This window comes from Meles meles, chromosome 5 (genome assembly GCF_922984935.1).
Source record: "Meles meles chromosome 5, mMelMel3.1 paternal haplotype, whole genome shotgun sequence".
In the NCBI taxonomy this organism is placed as follows: domain Eukaryota; kingdom Metazoa; phylum Chordata; class Mammalia; order Carnivora; family Mustelidae; genus Meles; species Meles meles.
In genome coordinates, this window is record NC_060070.1 from 57,981,630 (window position 1) to 58,008,577 (window position 26,948).

Genomic DNA, 26,948 nt, shown 5'->3' on the forward strand with positions numbered 1-26,948 from the left:
GATTTCTGTAAAAGATTCCCATGGTATCTCTTGGCAAGTAAAGAGACAAAACACAGAGGTTTAAGGCAGGTACATTTTTTGACATAAGGTAAGATGAGAAATTTCATAGCAATTAAGACCTAGGCAAAGAATATCTAACCAAATAGAATCACATTCACGAGTCATAGAACTTCACAGTGACTGAGTTTCCTCACTTATAAAATGAAGGAAAATAACACCTATGCCCCTTGTCTTCCTGGCTTGTTTAGGTGGGTGAAAAAAAATAAACAATAATCATATATGTTATTATTATTTGTACTAAAATTCTTCACTTTTAAAGGATTATTTCAGAAAAAAATTAACAGTGTTAATGGGGAAAATTGAGGACTTTCTGGATGGTTAAACTATCTTTAGAACTTCAAGTATCTGTGTCAGTTTGGAGCTCTTCACCCTTATCTAGTTTCTTATTTCTTCTGGTGCTTTATGGCTCAGAAATAAACCATTCTGCTTGTGACTTTGCAGTAGAGGCAGCACAACTCTTGTGTAGCATTATGGAACGTCTTTATTACAATACCCATTGTTGCTCAGTAAGTAAGAGGGGCATGGGAGGAATGCTGCTCAAGGGAACTTATTCCAGGGCAGACTCGCGGCTAGTTGCACTCAAATTATGAAATAGTCGGATTTCCCCAGGTGCTTAATTTCCTTCTTTCCATCCCATGATTAGTAATGGTGAGGCTCCAGAATGATAAAAATAACTCAGAAACTTTATTCAATCATAGTCTAAACTAGAAATTAGAACTAGAGTTTGCATCTCAAACCCAGACCTCAGAGAAGTGTTGATGTTCCATAAAGGAGGGGACCCATGTGAAAGGAAAAACTTATTAGAAAAGAAGCTGAAGATTCTAGGTAAAAATAAGAATATGCTCAGCTGGTTGTCGCTTCTACAACAACCACAACAACAACCTTTATGCTCCTTGCTTTTTCAAGCGAATGAGAACAAAGAAGACCTTTAGTATTCCTACTGCCAGAGAATGTGAAATTTGGAAAAAAGGAGAAAAGAATAAGAAAGGAAGTGAAAACTGTTGGGGAAATGGAAGAACATGAGTTAGTCAAATAGAAGTAAAGAGAAAAGAGAGAGGGGAAGGTAAAGCTGGGTCAGATAACTCACTTGGCATTCCCTGCCCCTGGCTTCTTTCTTCGGAAAATGTTGAGGAAAGTGTTGGAGCGGCAGGGCAGCTTGCCATCGCCAACATGCATGCGGACTACATCAGAGGTGGTGAAGGCACTGCGGACATTCCTCTCAGGCTTGGCAATAATGATGTACATCTTGGGAGTGAACATGCACCCCAGGGCCACTGTTACACTGAGGCTCACTGCAAAGCAGGTGGTAATGATCTTGTAGTTGCTCCCAAAGTAAATGGGCACAAAAGCCAGCCAGATGATGCAGGTGGTGTACATGGTAAAGGCAATATATTTGGCCTCATTGAAGTTGGCGGGCACATTACGGGTCTTGAAGGCATAATAGGTACAGCTCATGATGAGAAGTCCATTGTAGCCCAGAGGGGCCACCACACCCAGGTTGCTGGTATTGCAGATAAGGTAGACTTCCTTGATACTTGGGTAGGACAGGATGGGCATGGGGGGCTCCATGATGATCAAGGTTATCACCAGGGTTAGCTGCACACTAATCAGAATTGAGGCAATGATCACCTGGGCCCAGGCACTCATGAACCTGGGCTTCCGGGTACAGATTTTCTTCTTGCTGCCAGCTAGGATACGTGCAATTCGGTTGGTTTTGGTCACTAAAGCAGAATAGCACATGGCAGAGGAGAGGCCAACCAGAAGGCGCTGGAGGTAGCAGGATGTGGTGGTAGGCTTGGCAATGAGGGTAAAAGGGCACACATAACCGAGGAAGATGCCTGCTAGAATAATGTAGCAGAGCTCCCGACTGGAGGATTTGACCACTGGTGTGTCCCGGTACAGCACAAAGATGAGGGTAACAAACAAGGTGACAAGTATGCCGAGGCAGGAAAAGGCGATGGCTATAATGGATTCTATGTTGCTCCACTCGAGATAGCGCACAGGAATAGGTTCACAGCCTGTAATGAGAAAAATAGTTCAATTTTTTTTTTTTACTTTTTCTTTTCAAGTAGGCTTCATACCCAGCATGGAGCCAAACAGGGGGCTTGAACTCACAACCCTGAGATCAAGACCAGAGCTGAGAACAAGATTCAGATGCTTAACCAACTGGGTCACCCCGGAGCCCCAAGAAAAATAGTTTTAAAATCCAAGATTTCTGCTGATCAGTAATAACACTGCTTACTAGTTACCAGAGGCATAGCTAGGTGTACATCTTCCACATTTTGCGTTATTTTAATTATTTTTTGAAATGCCTCATTATTACGCTAATAAATGTACACCATTATCTTGTCAAGACAATTGTATTCCCAAACCAGATCTCATCACAAGACTAATGTGACACACTTGAGCCTACAAAAATAATCTTTTCTCCCAACACCAGCTTTATAAATGGGTGCCACTCTGTGGGTGGAACTTCGTTCTACACTTTCAAAAAAAGAGAAAAAGGAAACTAAACTGTTTCCTGGGAAGGTTAAATTAGTGATGATGTGACAGAATAAGTTAGTAAGAAATACACTAACAAAATTTTTATTTTCACATAGCTATTGTCCAGAGGTAAGTCTAACTCATAGACAAGTACTATTTTGGCCAACAGAGTGTTTTAAACATAAATTTTATTTGAATTCTTTAGAAGAATCTGCATTTTTCCCTTTTAGTACATGTTACTTGCTTTTTCTCACCCCTTGAGTTATGTATGATCCATCTGTGGCATCTGAGGGCGCTTGTGTTATCAGCTTCTACTAGACATACCAAGGAAGGATGAATGCCCCTGTCACCCATCTCTTAAAAGGAAAGATGTTCCTAAATAGTTGGCTCATCTTTTCCCTCAGATGGAGAATAAAGACTGTTTTGTATTTCATGGAGATAGAGAAATTTATCAAGTCCTGGAGACAACCCCTTCAGAGAAATTTGTGTTTGGTCTGGGCCAGTCTTTCCCAAATTGTGAGAATAAAAATATATCCCTGACTTTAATAAAAAGACTCATTGTTCTACAGCCATGGGAACAGGAACCATCAGAACCTTTTATTCCTGTTCAACCAACAACAGCTCCCCTCAACGAACATGATTTCTATAAGCCAGTCAGTCAGTGTCAACCCTTGCTTCTGATAATCACCCAAGTAGGAACAGACTCAAGGCAATAAACGAGCTCCAGCCATTCACAAGCACACAGTCTTAACGATCACAGTGGCCCCTTTCTCTTGTGTCAGGGGTTTACCTATTCAAAGTCTCAATCTTCCTGGGAGAACTTCTGCTTCCCCTAAAAAGTCATATTTTAATCCTAAATCTTCTCATTTCCTTGATAAAGTTTAGAAAAACAATTAACTAGACACATAATTTAGAATAACAGGAACTATTACAGGGGGCTTTTGATAGAACATATTCAATGACAAAATATTTAAGAGATAAATGAGATAAAATACTGAATAGTCAATACTAAGCTTTTTTAGTTGGCATATTGGGCTTGCTAAATAAAATTCAAATTCCAATGTAGTCTTTGTCAAGGCCTTTATATTCTGAAAGCTAGCCTTCTTTTCATTCTTTTTTTCTATGCAACTTTACCTGGTTTTGTAAATGAGTTAGTCTGTCCTTAGAGTTTTCATTAGAAAAGAATGCCACATTTTATATTTTTAGAACGCAAGTCAGATTTATGGAAGTTGAATTAAAACCCTGGTCTAGAGCCAAATTAAGAGCTATAATTAATAATTTTCCTAAACTTCAGAGATACAAGCAAAATATTTTCTGTAGAATTCAGGATTTTTATTAGATACTTATTGTCCTATACTACAGATATGAACCAATTAATTTAATTAATTTTTAGCTTCATGGAGTAAAAGCAGCAGATTAGAAAAGAGAAGATTTAAATAACCTAGTGGTGTAAAGTGTAAAAAATACAAAATGCAGTACATAAGGCAATTTTGAAAGTTTTTCTTTAAACAAAGATGCAAAATTATAAATGAAAGATAAAACATAGATTTTATGATATCTTCAAACAATTCTGAGGTAGACTCAACATCTGACAAGAAAAACTATACCTTCTCTTTTTGTAAGTGGACTCAGACTTGAATTAGGGGAACCAAAGAGAAGAAAATGTTAAAATGTAAAATTACTGACTTAGAAAATATCCAACATGTGACTAGACATTTCTAGATAGACTTAAAAAGTAAATATGCTAGAAATCAGTATTATTGTGGATCTTTAGGTTAAACAACTAAAGGAGCCTCTATTCTCTATGACCTGGGAACCTATACAAAAGGAAACCTATAGATACTAAACAGAAGTGTCATTTAAAGAACCAATGTCCCACATTAGCTAAAATTTCAGATTATTACTTGAAATCTATCCAGTGACTTAACTCCATGGCAAACACTGGTACCCAAGAACTCCTTGTTCTTCCCCTGAAATCCCAATGGAAGCAATACCTCTTTTTTTTGATATGTGTCTTAATGTCTACCAATAATCTCACTATTAATAGAACATCAGGTGATTGGCTTAATAAAACTGCAGAAATGGTGAAAATCGTTAACAATCTTGTGCCCCAACCCACAACTGGTACTTTGAGATTATTATTAGAAGGATACATTATTCTCTGTGACACAAGACCCACAATTTTAATAGGTAGGATTAACTTCTAGACAAAATGTACTACGGTTCCCTACAGATGATTAAATTATAGCTGTTCTAGTCATGAAAATACCTATACTATGTACAATTTTTAAAAATTATCTAAGGAATACTGTTAGCCCCAGAATCCCTATGGACAAAAGACTTCACAGAAATAGGAAGATGGATTGGAACGGAGCAGATAAACATATAGATTATCATATGTACCTAGATTATTGTAAATCATTTTTTGTGTGTAAATATGAAAATGATACACCATAATCTAGATATATTAATTCAACAACATAGCCCATATCAAAGAGCCATTGCTCATTGTGGTAGGCTCGTAGTAAAAAAGGTACTGTAAAAGTTATAGATACTATAGAATACTTAGAAATACAATAGAAATATTTTAGAGATTATCATGCTAAGCAGAGTGCTCTGACTAAAAATCTTGATAAAAGCATCTCATATAAAACAAATAATTTATGACAGTAACAAATCCATGAAGAAGTTCAAGTATTCAATTATGGATACATAAAATGTGACCAGAAAAGAAGTTCTTAAAAGAAATTCCAGATATTTCATGATTGTGTTCTAAGATTCATGAAGATAATATCTGACAAAACCATAATGGCTATATGACAGTACCAGAAAAAATATCTACCAGGGATTGGATAAAATCCTGATGGAACAAATGACAAAATTCATTTCAGTAGTGACAAACTGGCCACAAAATTAAACACTATTGGGGAAACATTTCCAGGACAGCAGATGTGGCCAGTTCATTTTTCATTTGTAATTAAATCAATTAGGACAAATTGTAAAGGTGGAGGCATTAACTGAAACAATTGCAAAAGAATCTTTGAGTTACTCCAGAGTGGCTGTATACAGTTTTCTCCCTCTATGGTTTATGGATATGTATTAGTCTAAACAGTGTGTTTGTTTTGCAGATGGGCTGAAGCATTCTGTTGAAAAGCCACTATACTTACAAAGGCTAAAATATGATTAGATTTTGTTATCTTAGCACATTCCAATTGGTCAATCTAGTGATATGGGAACATTTTCAGTGGAACATTTATTCATGAATTTAAATTACACAAGCCTGTCTTCATTCCCAACCCTCTGGACAAATTAAAAGAAATCTGAATATTGTTGCAGGTTACTCCCCTTAGTGATTTTAAAGTGAGGTTCTGCTGAGATCCTCCAGAAGCTGAAGCCCTCGTGGAAGTTGACTGTTAAGTGAAGTTTATAGCAAGCTGATGATTATACAACGGTCTTCTGTGCAAGATCATCTAAAGAAGATTCTTACATATATCATACTTCCCTTTGTGTACTTTCTTATTCATTCTTCTTTACTGATTTAAAACTACATAAACTTGAGTTTGTCTTTAGTGTTCACCTTATTAGGAATAAGTATTTGCCTAAATCTGTTTTCCTAGGCAATCATTAACTCAATGATTCAATTATATCAAGCTATTCTTAGGTATAACACACTAACTTCCAATAATGATACTTTTTGTATATGTAAAGATTCCACAAGTTCAGGTATTTAAAAGGACTCAGAAGATTCATAGAACATCCTCATGTAATGTTTTTTACTTAAAGGCAAAACATTTAATATAGTAAGAGGAAGTGCAGATAATCACCAAGGGCCAAAGGGATATACCAGTGCCAGTGCTCTAAGATCCTTACTCTCAAGGGTACACTTCATCTTTGTTCGAGAGCTCAAGGCAGAAGTTCTCAGGGAACTATTTTTATGACCTTCAAGTTATATGGCCAAGTCAGCCTATCTCTAATCGCCAGTTGAAATCCATCAGTAAACAAACTGGTTTTGGTTATCACCAGTGGAATTTCAAACTCTAAACTGCGTATTATGAATATCAGTCCCTTTAATGTAGCTAAGAGTTAAAGACAGGTAAGTACTCAGGCATCTCCACAGATAATCAGAGTTCTCCAAGCCTAACTATAAATCAAGCCTATTCTACACAGTGTACTATATGCAAATGAAGAAAAATATGCCTGAGTTAGAAGGAGATATACGTATCCTGTGCTGTAACAGTAGCATTAGTCAACAACACCTCAAAACAATATACTTACAACTCTACTGTGCTTGCTTTATTTCTTGTGAAGATCCTAGATTCTTTCCCTATAGGGAAATCAGGGTTTTCAATGATAATCCAGGAACACTCAAAACAATCAGCCGAGGGTAGGGACTGATCATTTATATGTTAAACAAGCTTTGTTTTCTCCTTCTTCTTATTTCCTTTCCTTCTTTTTTTTTTTTAACATTCTAAATTTTAGATACATTAGCTTTGATTCCTTGAGAGAATTAGCTGTAATATCCATATTGCCCATATATGTAATATAATATGAAATGTACATTTTTGTTCTGTTTTGAGGTTTAAAGAGTTGTTCAACCCCTAGAGATGTTTGGGTATCCCAAGCCTGCAAGGAGTGGGAGTTACCTTCAACCAGTGGTGAAGACTGCCCTGGCCCTACCTGACCCCCAGCACCCAAAACTAAAAGCCTTTATGTGAGTTTTACATACTATATCAAACACCTCTAAAACTTAGGGGCCTGGCAGTATCTGTGGTTACAGTTTTCCCAGAGAATCCAGAGCTATCAGACAAGTCCATTTCCTAAGAATCCAGAGCTATCAGACTACAAATTCCTGAGCAAAATCCAAGACAAGTGGTAATAACTCTGATCTGAGGAATAAGAAGTTAGTCCTAATTTTTTTTAATTTTTAATTTATTTCTTATTTTTTTATAAACATATGATGTATATTTATCCCCAGGGGTACAGGTTTACACACTTCACAGCACTCACGATAGCACATACCCTCCCCAATGCCCATAACCCCCCTCCCCCTCCCCAAACTCACCCTCCCCTCAGCAACCCTCAGTTTGTTTTGTGAAATTAAGAATCACTTATGGTTTTTCTCCCTCCCAATCCCATCTTGTTGCATTCATTCTTCTCCTATCCCCCTAACCCCCCATGTTGCATTTCCATGTCCTCGTATCAGGGAGATCATATGATACTTGTTTTTCTCCAATTGACTTATTTCACTAAGCATGATACCCTCTAGTTCCATCCACGTTGTCACAAATGGCAAGATTTCATTTCTTTTGATGGCTACATAATATTCCATTGTGTATATATACCACATCTTCTTTATCCATTCATCTGTTGATGGACATCTAGGTTCTTTTCATAGTTTGGCTATTGTAGACATTGCTGCTATAAACATTTAGGTGCACATGCCCCTTTGGATCACTACGTTTGTATCTTTAGGGTAAATACCCAGTAGTGCAATGGCTGGGTCATAGGGCAGTTCTATTTTCAACTTTTTGAGGAACCTCCATGCTGTTTTCCAGAGTGGTTGCACCAGCTTGCATTCCCACCAACAGTGGAGGAGGGTTCCCCTTTCTCCGAATCCCCACCAGCATCTGTCATTTCCTGACTTGTTAATTTTAGCCATTCTGACTGGTGTGAGGTGATATCTCATTGTGGTTTTGATTTGTATTTCCCTGATGCCGAGTGACGTGGAGCACTTTTTCATGTGTCTGTTGGCCATCTGGATGTCTTCTTTGCAGAAATGTCTGTTCATGTCCTCTGCCCATTTCTTGATTGGATTGTTTGTTCTTTGGGTGTTGAGTTTACTAAGTTCCTTATAGATTTTGGACACTAACCCTTTATCTGATATGTCGTTTGCAAGTATCTTCTCCCATTCTGTCAGTTGTCTTTTAGTTTTGTTAACTGTTTCCTTTGCTGTGCAAAAGCTTTTGATCTTGATGAAATCCCAATAGTTCATTTTCGCCCTTGCTTCCCTTGCCTTTGGCGATGTTCCTAGGAAGATGTTGCTGTGGCTGAGGTCGAAGAGGTTGCTGCCTGCGTTCTCCTCAAGGATTTTGATGGATTCCTTTCTCACATTGAGGTCCTTCATCCATTTGGAGTCTATTTTCGTGTGTGGTGTAAGGAAGTGGTCCAATTTCATTTTTCTGCATGTGGCTGTCCAATTTTCCCAGCCCCTTTATTGAAGAGACTGTCTTTTTCCATTGGACATTCTTTCTTGCTTTGTTGAAGATTAGTTGACCATAGAGTTGAGGGTCTATTTCTGGGCTCTCTATTCTGTTCCATTGATCTATGCGTCTGTTTTTGTGCCAGGACCATGCTATCTTGATGATGACAGCTTTGTAATAGAGCTTGAAGTCCAGAATTGTGATGCCACCAACATTGGCTTTCTTTTTCAATATTCCTTTGGCTATTAGAGGTCTTTTCTGGTTCCATATAAATTTTAGGATTATTTTTTTTATTTCTTTGAAAAAAATGGATGGTATTTTGATAGGGATTGCATTAAATGTGTAGATTGCTTTAGGTAGCATAGACATTTTCACAATATTTATTCTTCCAATCCAGGAGCATGAAACATTTTTCCATTTCTTTGTGTCTTCCTCAATTTCTTTCATGAGTACTTGATAGTTTTCTGAGTATAGGTTCTTAGCCTCTTTGGTTAGGTTTATTCCTAGGTATCTTATAGTTTTGGGTGCAATTGTAAATGGGATTGACTCCTTAATTTCTCTTTCTTCTGTCTTCTTGTTGGTGTAGAGAAATGCAACTGATTTCTGTGCACTGATTTTATATCCTGACACTTTACTGAATTCCTGGACAAGTTCTAGCAGTTTTGGAGTGGAGTCTTTTGGGTTTTCCAAATATAGTATCATATCATCTGCGAAGAGTGATAGTTTGACTTCTTCTTTGCCGATTTGGTGCCTTTAATTTCCTTTTGTTGTCTGATTGCTGAGGCTAGGACTTCTAGTACTATGTTGAATAGCAGTGGTGATAATGGATATCCGTGCCGTGTTCCTGACATTAACGGAGAAGCTTTCAGTTTTTCTCCATTGAGAATGATATTTGCGGTGGGTTTTTCATAGATGGCTTTGATAATATTGAGGTATGTGCCCTCTATCCCTACACTTTGAAGAGTTTTGATCAGGAAGGGATGCTGTACTTTGTCAAATGCTTTTTCACCATCTATTGAGAGTATCATATGGTTCTTGTTCTTTCTTTTATTAATGTGCTGTATCACATTGATTGATTTGCAGATGTTGAACCAACCTTGCAGCCCTGGAATAAATCCCACTTGGTCGTGGTGAATAATCCCTTTAATGTTCTGTTGAATCCTGTTGGCTAGTATTTTGGTGAGAATTTTTGCATCTGTGTTCATGAAGGTTATTGGTCTGTAGTTCTCTTTTTTGGTGGGATCCTTGTCTGGTTTTGGGATCAAGGTGATGCTGGCCTCATAAAATGAGTTTGGAAGTTTTCCTTCCATTTCAATTTTTGGAACAGTTTCAGGAGAATAGGAATTAGTCCTTCTTTAAATGTTTGGTAGAATTGCCCTGGGAAGCTGTCTGGCCCTGGGCTTTTGCTTGTTTGGAGATTTTTGATGACTGTTTCAATCTCCTTACTGGTGATGGGCCTGTTCAGGTTTTCTATTTCTTCCTGGTTCAGTTGTGGTAGTTTATGTCTCTAGGAATGCATCCATTTCTTCCAGATTGTCAAATTTGTTGGCGTAGAGTTGCTCATAGTATGTTCTTATAATTGTCTGTATTTCTTTGGTGTTAGTTGTGATCTCTCCTCTTTCATTCATGATTTTATTGATTTGGGTCCTTTCTCTTTTCTTTTTGATAAATCTGGCCAGGGGTTTATTGATTCTTTCAAAAAACCAGCTTATTGATTCTTTCAAAGAACCAGCTCCTAGTTTCATTGATTTGTTCTATTGTTTTTTTGGTTTCTATTTCATTGATTTCTGCTCTGATCTTTATGATTTCTCTTCTCCTGCTGGTTTAGGGTTTCTTTCTTGTTCTTTCTCCAGCTCCTTTACGTGTAGGGTTAGGTTGTGTACTTGAGACCTTTCTTGTTTCTTGAGAAGGGCTTGTACCACTATATATTTTCCTCTCAGGACTGCCTTTGCTGTGTCCCACAGATTTTGAACTGTTGTGTTTTCATTATCATTTGTTTCCATGAATTTTTTCAATTCTTCTTTAATTTCCTGGTTGACCCATTCATTCTTTAGAAGGATGCTGTTTAGTCTCCATGTATTTGGGTTCTTTCCAAATTTTCTCTTGTGATTGAGTTCTAGCTTGAGAGCGTTGTGGTCTGAAAATATGCAGAGAATGATCCTAATCTTTTGATACCGGTTGAGACCTGATTTAGGACCCAGGATGTGATCTATTCTGGAGAAGGTTCCATATGCACTAGAGAAGAATGTGTATTCTGTTGCTTGGGGATGAAATGTTCTGAATATATCTGTGACGTCCATCTGGTCCAGTGTGTCATTTAAGGCCTTTATTTCCTTGTTGATCTTTTGCTTGGATGATCTGTCCATTTCAGTGAGGGGGGTGTTAAAGTCCCCTACTATTATTGTATTATTATTGATGTGTTTCTTTGATTTTTTTATTAATTGGTTTATACAGTTGGCTGCTCCCATGTTAGGGGCATAGATATTTAAAATTGTTAGATCTTCTTGTTGGACAGACCCTTGGAGTATGATATAGTGTCCTTCCTCATCTCTTATTATAGTCTTTGGCTTAAGATCTAATTGATCTGATATAAGGATTGCCACCCCAGCTTTTCTGATGCCCATTAGCATGGTAAATTGTTTTCCAGCCCCTCACTTTAAATCTGGAGGTGTCTTCGCGTCTAAAATGAGTTTCTTTTAGGCAACATATAGATGGGTTGTTTTTTTTTTTTTTTATCCATTCTGATACCCTGTGTCTTTTGATTGGGGCATTTAGCCCCTTAACATTCAGGGTAACTATTGAGAGATATGAATTTAGCACCATTATATTGCCTGTAAGGTGACTGTTACTGTATATTGTCTCTGTACCTTTCTGATCTACTACTTTTAGGCTCTCTTTGCTTAGAGGACCCCTTTCAATATTTCCTGTAGAGCTGGTTTGGTGTTTGCAAATTCTTTCAGTTTTTGTTTGTCCTGGATTTTTATCTCTCCTTCTATTTTCAATGATAGCCTAGCTGGATATAGTATTCTTGGCTGCATGTTTTTCTCATTTAGTGCTCTGAATACATCTGAATATATCTGAAAGAGGCCAGCTCTTTCTGGCCTGCCAGGTCTCTGTAGATAAGTCTGCTGCCCATCTAATATTTTTACTATTGTATGTTACAGACTTCTTTTCCCGGGCTGCTTTCAGGATTTTCTCTTTGTCACTAAGACTTGTAAATTTTACTATTAGGTGACAGGGTGTGGACCTATTCTTGTTGACTTTGAGGGGGGTTCTCTGCACCTCCTGGATTTTGATGCTTGTTCCCTTTGCCATATTAGGGAAATTCTCTCCAATAATTCTCTCCAATAGACCTTCTGCTCCCCTCTCTCTTTCTTCTTCTGGAATCCCAATTATTTTAATGTTGTTTCGTCTTATGGTGTCACTTATCTCTCGAATTCTCCCCTCATGGTCCAGTAGCTGTTTGTCCCTCTTTTGCTCAGCTTCTTTATTCTCTGTCATTTGGTCTTCTATATCACTAATTCTTTCTTCTGCCTCATTTATCCTAGCAGTGAGAGCCTCCATTTTTGATTGCACCTCATTAATAGCTTTTTTGATTTCTACTTGGTTAGATTTTAGTTCTTTAATTTCTCCAGAAAGGGCTTTTATATCTCCAGAGAGGGTTTCTCTAATATCTTCCATGCCTTTTTCGAGCCTGGCTAGAACCTTCAGAATTGTCATTCTGAACTCTTGATCTGACATATTACCAATGTCTGTGTTGATTAGGTCCCTAGCCTTCAGTACTGCCTCTTGTTCTTTTTTTTGTGGTGAATTTTTCTGCCTTGTCATTTTGTCCAGATAAGAGGATATGAAGGAGCAAATAAAATACTAAAAGGGTGGCAAAAACCCCAGAAAAATGCACTTTAACCAAATCAGAAGAGACCCCACATTGTGAGGGGGAGAAAGGGGACAAAAAGAGGTTCAGGAAAAAAAAAAGAAAAAAATTAAAAAAAGAAAACAAATAAAGAAAAAATATAAAAAAGAAAAGAAAAAATATATATATTAGATAAACTAGTCAAAAAAAGTTAAAAAAGAAAAGGGTAAAATTTTTAAAAATTTAGCAGAAGAAGAAAAAAGAAAGAAAAAAATTAAATTAACCACAAGACGAAAGAATCATGGGGAGAAAGCCATGAGTTCCGTGCTTTGCTTTCTCCTCCTCTGGAATTCTGCTGCTGTCCTAGGAATTGAACCTGCTTTCCTTGGTAGATGAACTTGGTCCTGGCTGGATTTTTTGTTGATCTTCTGGGGGAGGGGCCTGTTGTAGTGACTCTCAAGTGTCTTTGCCCGAGGCAGAATTGCACCGCCCTTACCGGGGGCCGGACTACGTAATCCGCTCGGGTTTGCTTTCGGGAGCTTTTGTTCCCTGGACGCTTTCCGTAGAGTTCCAGAGGACGGGAATGAAAATGGCGTCCCAGTCTCTGGCCCAGAGGAGCCGAGAGCCCGGGGCCCCACTCCTCAGTGCGTCCTCAGAGAACAGCACCCAATCACTCCCGTCCCCGGCCTCCAACTGCCCTCCCAGCTCACCCAGCCTCCGACCGGTTCAAGGTAACCCCAAGCTGAGAGCTCAGTCCTCGACTCTGTCTCTGTAGCCAGCTTCCCCGTTTTAATACCTGCAAGCTCTGCTACACTCCGACAACCCCCGATCCTTCTGTGACGCTGCGGGACCTGGGGCCACGCTGACCCCGCGTGGGCTTTACCCCAGTTTAGCCTCCGGAGCAATTTCCCTCAGTGGAACAGACTTTTAAAAGTCCTGATTTTGTGCTCCATTGCTCCGCCGCTTGCTGGGAGCTGGCCCCTCCCCCCGTGGTCTATGTTCCCATCATTTTGGATTCACTTCTTCGTCAGTCCTACTTTTCAGAAAGTGGTTGATTTTGTTTCTAGAATTGCTGTTCTTCTTCTCTTCGATCTCCTGTTGGATTTGTAGGTGTTTGCAATGTTTAGATAAGCTATCGAGCTGATCTCCTGCTACCTGATGTAGTCTCAGCCTGCTACTTCTCCGCCATCTTGACTCCCTTAGTCCTAATTTTTTAAACAAATATTTGTTCACTTGTAAGATCCAAATGCATTGGAAGAAGCTATTTTTAATACTGGATTTCTTCCCAATTAGGTTAAGACATTTAATATGAATATGAAATTTCTAATTTGAAATAAAATTTGAAAAAATTTTATTTTATTTGAAAAAAACTAATATGAAATAAAGTCCACAGGTCTTCGGACATTTAATAGCAGTTACAATAATACTTTGTAATCAATAAAGCATCGTCAAAATGCTTTCTTTAGTGTTATTGCATTAATATCAATTACCTACAAGGAGAAATTCTGTTTCATGGTCAGTGCTCACCTTAAATGTCACCTTCTCTATGAAGGCTCTTCTCTTCTTCTCAGGGAGAAATAATTGTTTTTTTCTCAGTTGTTCACATAACATTTTGTACACACTCCTGTTGTAGGACTTTAAACTGTCTAGTTTCATAGGAAGCTCCTTCCCAGGTTATAAACTTTATTTCATTCACGTATATGTTTCCAGTTTCTCAAAAAAAAGCTTGGTACAAAGTAGGTGGTAGTGTATAATATGAAATTTAAGTAAATAAGTAGACAGTGTAAGAGGTCATAGAAACTATTGGGGTAGAGAAAAATAGTAAAAATTTATTTCTATAACAATGTTTTAATGATAAAATTCAATGTAACTTGGTTTTCTGAGGAATCTTCTTACCCTATTTGATTTTTAAAAAGAAATAAGTAGCATCAGATTACATATAATTGGTTCATGAATTGTTAAACTATTGTCAAATTTTATACCATGACAGAAGAGATCCCTGTTTATTCATCATAGGAAATAAAGTGTGAAATTTAAATGCTGAATTAAAAATGTACATTTTCCTAAGAAGAAAATGTGAGAAACTTATTAACAGCTTCAGAAAGTGCTTCCTCTAAGTGATGTATCATTTTTTTCTTTAGAGCCAACAAACAATATATTCTAATGAAAACAATAACACATTTATAAACATGTATTTATTCACTAATATTAGAGCCTTTGGAGCATGTGTGGAAAGTAACTATCTCATAACCTAATTTTATGCCTATTAACAACCTTTACCTTCAGTAAAAAATGCCATTTCCTAAAGAAGAATGATTTCTCATTTTAACTAAAATTCAGCCCCCAAAAAAGAGAAATCCACCTGTGAAAACAAAACACCTACTTAAAGGCTATGCATTACTCCTCTAAGTATTTCTACTGGTTTTTGGTATTCTCTGCTTGTGGGTTTTCTCTTTTCACAACTACTGCTACCATGGCAACCACCAACACCACATTGCCATGTAATGCACACTTGCTCTGAGCCTGACATGGCACCAAATGAGTGGCAAATGAGACCACACTGTCCATTCATGTGTAAGACTGAAAGGAATCCAGAAATGATAGGTATCATTAAAACTAAGTATAAACTAAATCAGAGATTTGTACTCTGAAAGACCCTAAACATAAATTAGCACAATAATTAAATATAGGCTCCAAAAGTAGTCACTTGCCTTATTTGCTATTAGAAAAGGGCTGTCTGAATAAAAAATCAAAAATGGTTAAAAAAAAAAAAGGCTGTCTGAGTTGTTGCTTGGTTCAACTCATTTGATTCTAAGGTGACTTTTATGCATGTGATGGATGATAGACTAAATATTTTAGAAAATAATCACATTAAAGTATATATATATCTAAGTATAGTGAAGGAAGGTCTTTTTTTGTTGTAGTTGTTATGCTTTATTAACTGAAAGAGCCTTAAATCAATGGTGATCCTCATTTGGTAGTGGGCAAAAAATATACCTACAATGGAAGATCTCTAGGGAATAAAATATATGACTTTGAGTTCATTATTATAACATATTGGATCTTTTAAAAAACCTTTTTTGTATTTAATGTCTTAAAATAGGACAGAATTTCTTTACCAGGTATGAGATAAGCTCTAATCAAAGTAAAAAAGGAAAAATTGGGGGAAGCCCAAAAAATATATAGACAAAAGAAAAATTCTTACACCTCAAAGCCAGAACTTCTGATTTCTAAAAATCAACCTGAGAAAGGCTAGCTTTCTTTGTCTTTGAGCCTCTTCTCAGGCAGCTGTAGTCTCAGTCAAATAACAGAGAGGACTGACTAGTAAGTCAACCCTCTATTTGATATAAAAAGGCCCAGCAGGAAGCACACACTATGAAAGAGGATAAAGATGTGAACAGAGACACAGCATGAGTGGGAGAGAGGTCTTGTTGTCCAAAAGTGGCTGAAAAAGCTTTTCCAAGCCAGTCTATTGCATGTAACAAGGATATAAGTTAGACCTAGGGATAAAAATCCTGGGTTCTCACAGTGGCTTCTCTATTAACCAAATCCATTGACCTGGATGAACTTAGGTAAGTCCCTTCTTCTTTCTATTTCTCTCAACGGAACTTTTATTAGACAGCTATTACGTCAAGGCACTAGACTATGAGCCAGAGAATAATGTTTCTCATAGGATGAGGCAGGAACCAGGTGCCTCAGAATTTGCAGGGTCCCTTCTCAGAACTGGTGAACAGGAATCTCTGCAAATGGGTAATACCTGGGTAATTTTTAGGCATATTAAAGTTGAAAACCAGTTCTCCATGACAGAATAAAAATATGATTGAGATACAGCTTTTATCTTCAAATGTATTCTAATCTAACTTCCTTTTCTTTAAAAAAGGTCTTTGTACTAAATAATTTCTAAAAGCTTTCTGACCCTCATTTTAGATTAACTTTTTCCAACAAAGATTAACATTTTACGAGGTACTCTCACTGAATAAGTAAAATTTTCATCATGTGACCCTGTTCTACTTACCCAGTCATTTTTGATGTGTTCTGAATAAGTCATACAATTTCTTAGTTGCTATTCTTATTTGGGAACAGATGAAAAAGTAAAAAACAATAAGAAATGTTACCCTTTGTAATGATTTTCAATAATACCCAGGGAGACAGTGAACTGGGCTCTGCTTCTAACTATTTGCATGACCTTGGGCACATAAGTACACCTCTTTGGGCCTCAGCTTCCCCTTTCTAAAAGGAGGAATGAGATTACTCACATGACAAAGGCTCTATGTACTCAGATGACAGTTTTCATGGCCCTATTACTCTTAAAATTTATGAAAAGTATTTGTGAAACATCTCTCATGTGTGTGGAAAACAAAATTCACATATTTGAACATTGCTCTTATGAAATTTACAAACTCATATAGTCTATCCATATGATACCCATTGATTTTACTAATAAACCATCTCTCGCATTCATATATTCCTCTATTCCTGTTACTGCTGCCCTCATCCACGTCCTTGGAAATTACTCATTTGAACCAATGCAATAGTTTCTAGCTTCCGTTTTTCATCTAATCTCACTATACTCCTTGGACTGCTAGTCTGAGCTAGTAGAAGCATCTTTCTGAGACACAAATACCATGGTGTTATTTGCCTATTTAAATTCTTCAGTGGTTCTCCTGTGCTTAAAACCACAGTCCAAACTCTTAGGAAAAGGTCAGGAAGAATCTTGTTATCATCCACCACCAGTCTCATTTCTGGCCTTTGCTAGGTCCTTGTGTCTACCAACCAATCCCACACACTTATTTTGTGGTTTTCCCCAAATGTGTTATAGGCTTTCATTTTCCTATCTTCTAGTTTTTCTCTGGAATTTCTTTCATCTCCTTATCTGCCTAATGAACTTTAAGCACTATAAATATCTCTTTTATATTAATAACAATTTTATATTATTTTTACATGTTTCTTCTCTGATAAGTTTTAAGCAAAATAAATAAAGCAAGATACATTTAAAGCAAAATAAGTACTGCATCACACATGTTCGAGAAATGTTTGCAAACATAAATGCAGGTAACTAGAAATATCTTCAAATAAAATTTTAAAAAAGAAAAACAGAAAACAAGTGGCATACAAGAATACCCATTTAATATACTTTTATTTAGATTTAAAAAATGAACTTGCTTTTCAATATGGATGATTGAAAACTTATAAAAGTTTTCTGTGTGCTCTTTGACATGAGCATTAAAAAGTGCACAGTATAAATAAACATCAAAAAAGACAAGAGTTGCTCATCCATATTTTAAACAATGGGCATATTAGAAGGTCCACAGTCAGGCACAAGATCTAAAGTAGGGCACTTCTTACCTGTTAGATCTACACTGGGCCACCACCCTAAGTCACAGGCTTTACAGGTGAACTCATCTTGCACGTATTCATTCTCTTTGCAGGCTGTGCAAATCCAGCAGCAACTCACTTCTCCTTTCCGTATGACCTGTAACACAGGGATAGTCCATATGCCTTAAAGAGGGTTTCCCCAGAAAGCCTTTTATTTCAATATGGACTTGTTTTCATACTATAATTAAAAAAAAAAAAAGAGTAATTCTTCAAAAAAGGAACCTTAAGTACAATGCATTCAAATATACCTGATTATCTTAAGAGTTCTGATGTGAATTTCAGGTCATTCTATATCGGGTTTGGAGGCTTCTCAAAAATAATATCTTTCATAAAGAGAATTGATGACATTATCTTTTTCAGAGTTAAAAAATGAAACAGTTGAATTTTATTATTTATATTCATTTGTATTATCCTCAGAAAAATAAAAATAATTTTTTCTTCTCTGAAAGAGCAATGTTTAACCACAAAAGTTCTTATATATTTTCTTATTAACTCATAAAAATCTGAGGAATTATGGAATTTTTTAATTATGAAAGTCTGAGTCACTTTATATACATAAAAACAGAATGATTGCTAAGAAAACCAATCCTATTATTGGCCTATGACTTGCTTTAGTGAACTTAAAAGATTACATAAATTGCTGGAAGAAAAATTACTAGTCCAAAATTACTGAATAATCATTTATTATTGAAGTAGTAGTTTAAAATTTCTCCAATTTTCAATCTGTTTGGTAAACAAATTTCACTTAACATGATACCAAAAAAGTCAAATCACAATGCATTTAAAGTGATTTTCTTGTAAGCACTTATTTAGATCTTGCTTTCATCTGCAGTCTGGAACTTCTGCTTTTTATTGAAATATTTCATACATTTATATTTAGTATAATCATTAGTGTGGTTGGAAATGAAAATTCTGAGCAGATGCTGGACCTCCTGTACATAAGGTATAGTCTGCTGGATGTTTTTCCTTGAAGAAGTACTGGTCTTTGTTCTGGCAGGCAGCTAAACTGCTTGTGACTCAGTTTGAGCATTGTTTTTAACCTTTTAGGAGAAGTCTAGAAGAGTCTCTATTCTAGAAATAATTAAGTCTCATTATAAAGGTGTGACGCCCTGGGGTTTCTACTTAATCCCTTGTGTGTTCAACAAGGTATCTCCACTCTGGTTTGTGGAAAATGAGACATTTCCTGGACCTGTGTATGCTCAGGGATTCCAGCTCCCCAGTAACTTTTTTTCACTTGAGTTTTCGAATTTTGTCCTACTCATGTACAGACCCGTGTTCAGCCAAATGCTTAAGAGAAACTGTATGTTAACTTCTAGGACATTTTCTGAATAGTTCTATCCCTTATACCACACTACAAATTCTCACTGCCTTGGCCTTCCTAAACTTTGATTTCTGTCTTATTTAATTATCAAGATATCCAAGCTCTCTGTTCTCTTTCACTGAACAACAAGGAAATTGCCTGCAGGCAGAAAGCCTGAGTGATTTTAGGGTTCGCCTTGTTTATTTGCCTTCACTTCCATGGAATCAAGATCATGCACCATTTTCCAATGTCTGAACAGTTATTTCATATATTATGTCAAGTTTTCTAGTTGTTTACACCAAAAGGCAGTCTGGGCTCTGTTACTCTTTCATGGCTAGAAGCACAAGTTCTCCCTTATACATATGAAAAATCAGAATTCAAACTGTAAATATTGCTAGACCTTAAAATCATACAAACTCTAGTTTTTGTGAAAATAAAACTATATTCTCACAGAGCAGGTCAAAATTTATCCCCTTATCTTAGAATTACATATAAAATAAAAATGACAGTATATTTTCAGAAAATGTGAAAGTTTTTCTTTTTTTTCTTTTACTTTCAGAAAACTTTAGAAAGTAGAATCAAATTAAGTCTTTAAAAAAAAAAAAAGACTCCCTTGGGGCACCTGGGTGGCTCAGTGGGTTAAAGCCTCTGCCTTCAGCTCAGGTCATGATCCCAGCGTCCTGGGATCGAGCCCCGCATTGGGCTCTCTGCTCAGCAGCGAGCCTGCTTCCTCCTCTCTCTCTCTCTCTCTCTCTGCCTGCCTCTCTGCCTACTTGTGATCTCTCTCTGTCAAATAAATAAATTAAAAAAAAAAAAAAGACTCCCCACAACCTCAAAATAAGTGTGGGAAATTTACATTCCAAAAAATAATTTTTTAAGTGATATGAGAAAAATTGAGTGACTACCGCTTTCTTATTTTAATTGGCATAAAAGTATAGTAAAAGCCATCACAAAACACTGCATCTCCCTTTAGTCAGGTTTGTCTCTTTCTCTTACTATAAAAATAATGCTACTAATTCAACAAAATTCAAAAGGTGGTAATGCTAAACAAATTGATTTATGCAGAATGAATAGTGAGGGTAGATTTTGTGATTAGCTGGTACTTGGAAAGTATTTAAAATTAGGTTTTATATGACTGAATAAATGAATCAATAAATGATTAGCTTATTCTTTAATAAATAATGAAAATGGAGCTGCTTAAATAGAGTTACATTTTATGTTTCTTCTTCATTCTGCCACCAAAGATGTGTACTTTTGGCATACACGTCTGTAATATTCGGTTTGCCTTTTTTTTTTTAATTTAATTTTTTTTTAAGAGAGAGGGGGGAGGGTCAGAGGGGGAAAGAGAGAGAATCTTAAGCAGGCTCCATGCCCAGCACAGAGCTCAATGAGGGGCTTTTGCCCTAACCCTGAGATCATGATCTGAGCCGAAATCAAGAGTCAGATGCTTAACTGACTGAGCCACCCAGGAGCCCTTGACTTGTCTTTTCCATCTCTCAGTCACCCCTCTAGACTGAGGTTTTATCATTTTACACCTGAATTCTTGTCCCTGTCTCCTAATCATACAACACTGCTCTAATTTCTTTTTGCACTAGAGTAACTTGCACATAGCTGCCAAGATCACCCAAATAGCCCATGGCTCCTCAAGAGAAGGGACCAAGCTGACTTTCATTGTTTTCAGATTTAGTCATCAAGGGACAAATAGGTATCAAAAACACACAGTGGTGGCCAATGGATGGGTACTGAATAAATCTTTTTTAAAAAACACAATTAAGCCACTTAAAGAACTTTAGTGCCTCCCTACCACTGTACCTTTGCAATATAAGCTCTCCAGACAGGCATTCACTTAGTCCCTGGTCCGTGTTTCTGCACCAAAATTTTCTGTTATTAATTTCTTATATAAGTCTGCCAAATGAGAACAGAGCCTCTGTCCCAGCCCCTCATTGTGTCTTCATTAATGTCCACATAACTGTTTGTTTTGTTTTGGAGGAAGGTTTCAAGTACAGTAGAGACATCACTGAATTTGTGTTTCACCTGACTTGCTTTCTACAAGGAGTATTCTGGCTGCTATTGGAGAATAGAGTTTAAAGACAGAAAAAGAATGAGTGTGTGTGTGTGTGTGTGTGTGTGTGTGTGTGTGTGTGCACGTGCGCACGCTTGTGCGCCTTTTATATGTGTGTGTTTTAATCCATGGCTCTCACATGGAACCAACATAGTACACAAATAAATATGTTTTATTGAAAGAAAGAATATTACCTTCCATTTAGAATGTCATCTCTTCTCCATCAGTCCATCTGTGTCACTACTTTCAAGGGCAGATACATCACAAGCTCCAGACAGTATCTTGGAGCAGTAAATCCTTTCAAACATTGCCTTATTTCTAATTCTCTAGTAGCTAAAATACAGTTGATATTTTCTTACTCCAAGCTAGAGTTTGTCCTCTAATTTTTTTATATCTGTATAATAGATATGTTTCATTCAGATACAATTCTTTTTAATTCCTGTTGTCTCTGATTTATATTCAAATCTTCCCAATAGAATATTATTGATTATTTTTATATTTTCTGTATTTTTATATGAGTTATGGTTACAGATATTTCTTTTGCATGTATAGTGGCCCCTCCTGATCCATGGTCGGTCTTTGTTCAGAAGCATACAATCCTCCTGACATATTATCAGGAGGTCAACAGCAGCCTAACAATTTATCACAGTGCCTACATCATTGACCTCACTTCATCTCATCACGTAGGCATTTTATCATCTCAAATCATCACAGGAAGAAGGCTGAGTACAGTATAATAAGATATTTTGAAAAAGAGAGAGAGAGAGAGACCACATTCACAAAACTTTTATTACAGGTTATTGTTATAATTTTTTAAAATTTTATAAACACTAAAATTTTTATAAACTGTATTTTTAGCCCCAGGGATATAGGTCTCTGAATCGCCAGGTTTACACATTTCACAGCACTCACCATAGCACAATATTGTTATAATTATTATGTGTCATTATCAGTTACTGTAGTTAATCTTTCATTGTACCTATTTATAAATAAAACTGTATCATAGGTATGTAGATCTAGGAAACATAGTATTTATCAGGTTTGGTACTATCTGTGGTTTTAGGAGAAGGGTATCTTGGAACATATCCCCCAAATAAGAGGGGACTATTATAGTATATATTCAGTAACTGACTAAAGTATGTTTTCACTTTTGTCACAAGTACTTTTTATGATATCTCTGAGTCACAATGACAGTTTTGATATTTTACTGAAACTGCCCTTAAAGGACCAAGGCTTACTAAGGCCCAGAGCCTGTTTTGATTCTTTTTATGTCCTGTGCACACAGAGCTATTTATTATTAGTGAGACCAGGTGAGCTGCTGGTACACACAATGCCATGATTCAATTACATAGACCCTGTAGGAGTCTTAAAGTATTTATGCAAGGAAATCAAGTGTTCATTTTGTGACTAAGTTTCTGAAGTAACTTGAAATGGATTTTTTTAAATTAAGGTTTTATTTAGAAAAAGAATATGGGCGCCTGGGTGGCTTAGTCGGTTAAGCATCAGACTCTTGATTTCCGCTCAGGTCATGATCTCAGGGTCGAGAGACAGAGTCCCCTGTCAGGCTCCAGATTCTGTGGGGAGTCTTCTTGAGATTTTCTCTCTCTGCCCCTCCCTCCGCTTCTCCCCCAATATGCATGCATGCTCTCTTTCAAACAAATAAATCGTAAGAAAAAGAAAGAAAGAAAATAAATAGCATCAAGAGAATATAATGAAGGAAAGATAACTGTGAACCAGAGGAAACAGAAAAAATTTTCTTCGGAAGAGAAATGCCCAAAAGACTAAACAGAATAGAGAAGCTGAGTCTACTCCAATTAGGACTGCAGGAGAGTCAGCTTCATGAGAGAAGAGCTAGCGCTGCTCTCTTCTTTCCTATCATGTCCTGTATGTGAGCTGGGGCAACAATCAACTTGAATAAGAAGCTTTTTCTCCCACTCACTGAGTTCCTCAAAGAAAGTTTAAGTTTCCTTCACATTCACGGAGCTAGTGAAGTACGGAAACTGAAGGGACTCCATTTTCTTTTTAAAGATTTTTTTAAATTTATTTATTTGACAGACAGCGAACACAAGTAGGCAGAGAAGCAGGCAGAGAGAGAGAGAGGAGGAAGCAGGCTCCCTGCTGAGCAGAGAGCCCGATGCGGGGCTCGATCCTTGGACCCTCGGATCATGACCTGAGCCGAAAGCAGAGGCTTTAACCCACTGAGCCACCCAGGCGCCCCAGAAGGGACTCCATTTTAGAAAAGCTCCATCTCGTTTTTCTACAGGGCCCCAATAATCATGTTTCATATTTTACCTCTAAATAAGTGGAAGGAGCTCTGTTCTCATTTCAAGGGGGGAATAAAATTAATCGTTCTCCGAATTTTGTTCTAAGCTCCAAATCCCTGATAGCACTTAAGAAAAGCCAGATCCCAAACATGTCCCAGGACGTTCGCTTCAAACAAACCTCGGCTGATACTGGCATCAAGACTCAGCTTCGGCTACCTTATGGAATAACCTGTTCACCTGACATTTACCTCGATCGGACTGGATTCCTACCTGGACTGCTGAAGAAACACGTACCCTAGACCCTTTTCTAATATAAACCCCTAACCCCAAACAATGACAAGACTCATTCTCCTTTCTTTCTGAGTCTCCCAGATACTCTGTCTGCCATTCTCTGCCACTCATGCTATTCAATAAACTCTTCTTCCACTTTCTCTGGCTCCTGGTTTGCTTTGTTTCGTTTTGTTTTGTTTTGTTTCATGTTTTATTTCTATCCTGTGTGAAGCCAAGGGCCCTCTAGGTTGGTCTTATGGGACCTTCCTCTGGGTCCTCGGACCCAGCCTGCCTACATCACTGGCATGGTTCTTGGCATATATTAATTACTCAATAATGCAGATGGAAGAAAACAGAAAAATAATATAGACTATGACATAAACAGAAAAAATGTAAATGAATTCAAAGAGAATGAAAAATTAAAGTGAAGAAAACCTTACAAAAACTAAAAAAAACGCCAATGAAAAAATCCCCACATTGTAATTTACTACAGGGAAAATGTAATAAAAATGGTATAGGAATATAAAATCATCACAAAAGCAGACATATATCGAACCAGGCAGGCTATGTGCTAGGACCTCTGTACAGAATTACACTAACCCTGCACAACCACTCCAGAGGGTGGAGTTAATTATGTGAGTTCTGCAGGTGAGGAAGTCACTACAGAAGAGATCCATGTCTTGTGCAAATCTCGGTCATGTTATGTTCAGTTACTTCCAAAGCTAGGCTTTTCCCAGTGTAACAATGGCTGCCAGGGTGATGACATGTTATGCTGAGAACCAAAATTACATCTCAGATGTTGGTAGATATATACTAAATTAATCAACCTTTGTTTAGTGGCGCAGTGTGCCAGACATGGTGCTATAGATGGCATAAATTTTTGAGAAGCCTGATTGTTAAGGCTAAAGAGCTCAAAATCTAACGCAATGTGTTAGTGTAGCACCTAGGGGCCACATTTAAAGAGACACTCTCCCTCAGGGTTGGGTAAGTATGCACCCTGCACTTGTACAACTTTGAGAGTGAGAGCCTCCTTAAATTCTTATACTTCAAGAACTCTTTACTTACAAAAACAAATGGGCCCTGTTTCTACCGCTGCCACTGCCACTGTCTAATATCATGTGATTAGCAGCAGCACCTAGCAGGACTCATCCCCAGAAATTGGCAAGCTGAGTCTGAAACTAGGGGGATCACCAACAACTTCAGTAAATGTGTGATTAGCATAGACTCTGGTCAACATATGAGAGGCAAAGGTATAGGTATTATTCAAAGTGGCTGTGGATAAATTAATAATTCCAAGAATTTCTCTTTATGATTAGTGCTTGAAGAATTTTCTTCTCATTCAGAGGGACTATAGTAATTTCATGTTTTCACATGCACAATAAGATACCCAAAAAAGGGTGTTTTATCTTCATTTTTTAAAAAAATCATAGCCAATATGTTTTTAGTCACCAGAGCAGATCGTATTATTGTTATGCAATCACAGCCTTCTCAGATAAAAAAAATTTTTTTTATATTCTTGTGGGCAATTTATATTCAGATCTTGCAATCCTGCAGTGGGATTTAGAAAGTATTATATAATGGACAAAGCATATCATCATTTCACTGGTTGCCAAAATGGCTGTATTAACTATGAACAGTGTAAGTGGGTAGTTTGCTTTGATTCACAAGAGAAAGAGAAAGTGGAGGTGGATGGGGCAGTTGTGGCTGATGATGTTATAGCTAACTTCTTAGCTCAGCTCATGGCTGTATAGAAATAATCTTATTTTGAGAAAACATGAGCTGAGGTATTAAGGCATGGAGTTTCCTATTTGCACCTTACTTTCAAATGGCTCAGGCTCAGGGAGAACACTGTGGGGGCGGGGGGGGGGGCAGGCGGAGAGAGGAATAAAGAAATTAAGAGAAAGGTGAGGGGAGAGAAAATATAGTGAAGGATTCATAATTACTGAATGTAGTTAATGGCTACATGAGTGGTCAATTTAATTTTTTTTTTATATTTGAAAGTGAGGAAAAATGAGGGAAGTATTAACTAGATCAAAATTATGAGCAAATAGGAAGAAAGAGCAAATAGGAAGAAAGATATACTCATTACAGATATGGGAAGTTTCCAAAGAGAATTTACAGCTAGTAGGCTTGCAATAACTTCAAAAAATCTCCAAAAGCTTCAGGCAAATGGGCTGGATGGGCTGGGTGGTGGGGAAAGGCCATGACACACCCGCGCAAGCTACATAGTGACCAGGGAATAACAATTGTTTGCACCATGGGAACATTTGCTCAAGGTAGATGTCAGTTTAAAATGATTCTCTTGCCACCAAATTCAAGACAAAATTCCTCTTCCTACTGCCATGCAGAGAAGACAGCATATCTGAGCACTTTCGAAGCACATGCACTGGCGGAGCATAAAACTATTCCAAATGCTATGGCCTAACATATAAAAACAAAAATAGCTACAAGTATAAAGAACTGCAGTTACAGTGTGACACACTTTGAACTCTGAATTTTGGAGCAATTGCAGATGGAAAAACTGAACATAAAATAATTGGTCCTGCATGATCCATAATGTGACCTAAAAGAAAATCAGCAGGTGAACTGATTCAGTGTGAGGGTAGGAAGAGTGCAAGGGGGTGCATCATATGAGCTTTTCCCACCCCACTGCTTTAACCTCCCAATCCCAGTTATTGGGATTAAAGGGAGAGTAGTATCTCCTCAAGTGGTAAATTACCAGGAAGTGGTGCTATAACCTCTCTTTGGTTATTTTATATTTTGATGAAACTTTTGCAATGTTTTCATCATTGCAAAATAAATGGAATGATAACACTTTTCAAAGTTCCTCTATCTGATTTCACATAATACAATGTTTCATATTCTATCACATTACCAAAGTTGTTTTACTCCCTGAGGATATTTAATTGTAATATTGGCAGGTATGTTATGATCTGAAGTACAAACATAACGATATGCCTACATTTTCTTTTCAACTTTGATACTGGATAGCATGGGCTCAAGACACATCTATTTTCTATGGCTATTTCTGCATGAAAGATTGTTGGCAAATAATATATGTTCTATCATATAAAATTCA

General features: G+C 37.2%; 1 protein-coding gene across 3 annotated transcripts in view; it reads right to left on the reverse strand.

The window, feature by feature from the left end:
* GRM1 (glutamate metabotropic receptor 1) overlaps positions 1–26,948 on the reverse strand; it is a 440,097-nt gene that overhangs the window by 37,844 nt on the left and 375,305 nt on the right. For all 3 annotated transcript variants that reach the window (XM_046004121.1, XM_046004123.1, XM_046004122.1), the window contains 2 exons: positions 17,944–18,070; positions 1,148–2,078 (listed from right to left, as the gene is read on the reverse strand). In XM_046004121.1, coding sequence (XP_045860077.1) covers positions 1,148–2,078; positions 17,944–18,070 — 1,058 coding nt within the window. The remainder of the gene's footprint in view (positions 1–1,147; positions 2,079–17,943; positions 18,071–26,948) is intronic.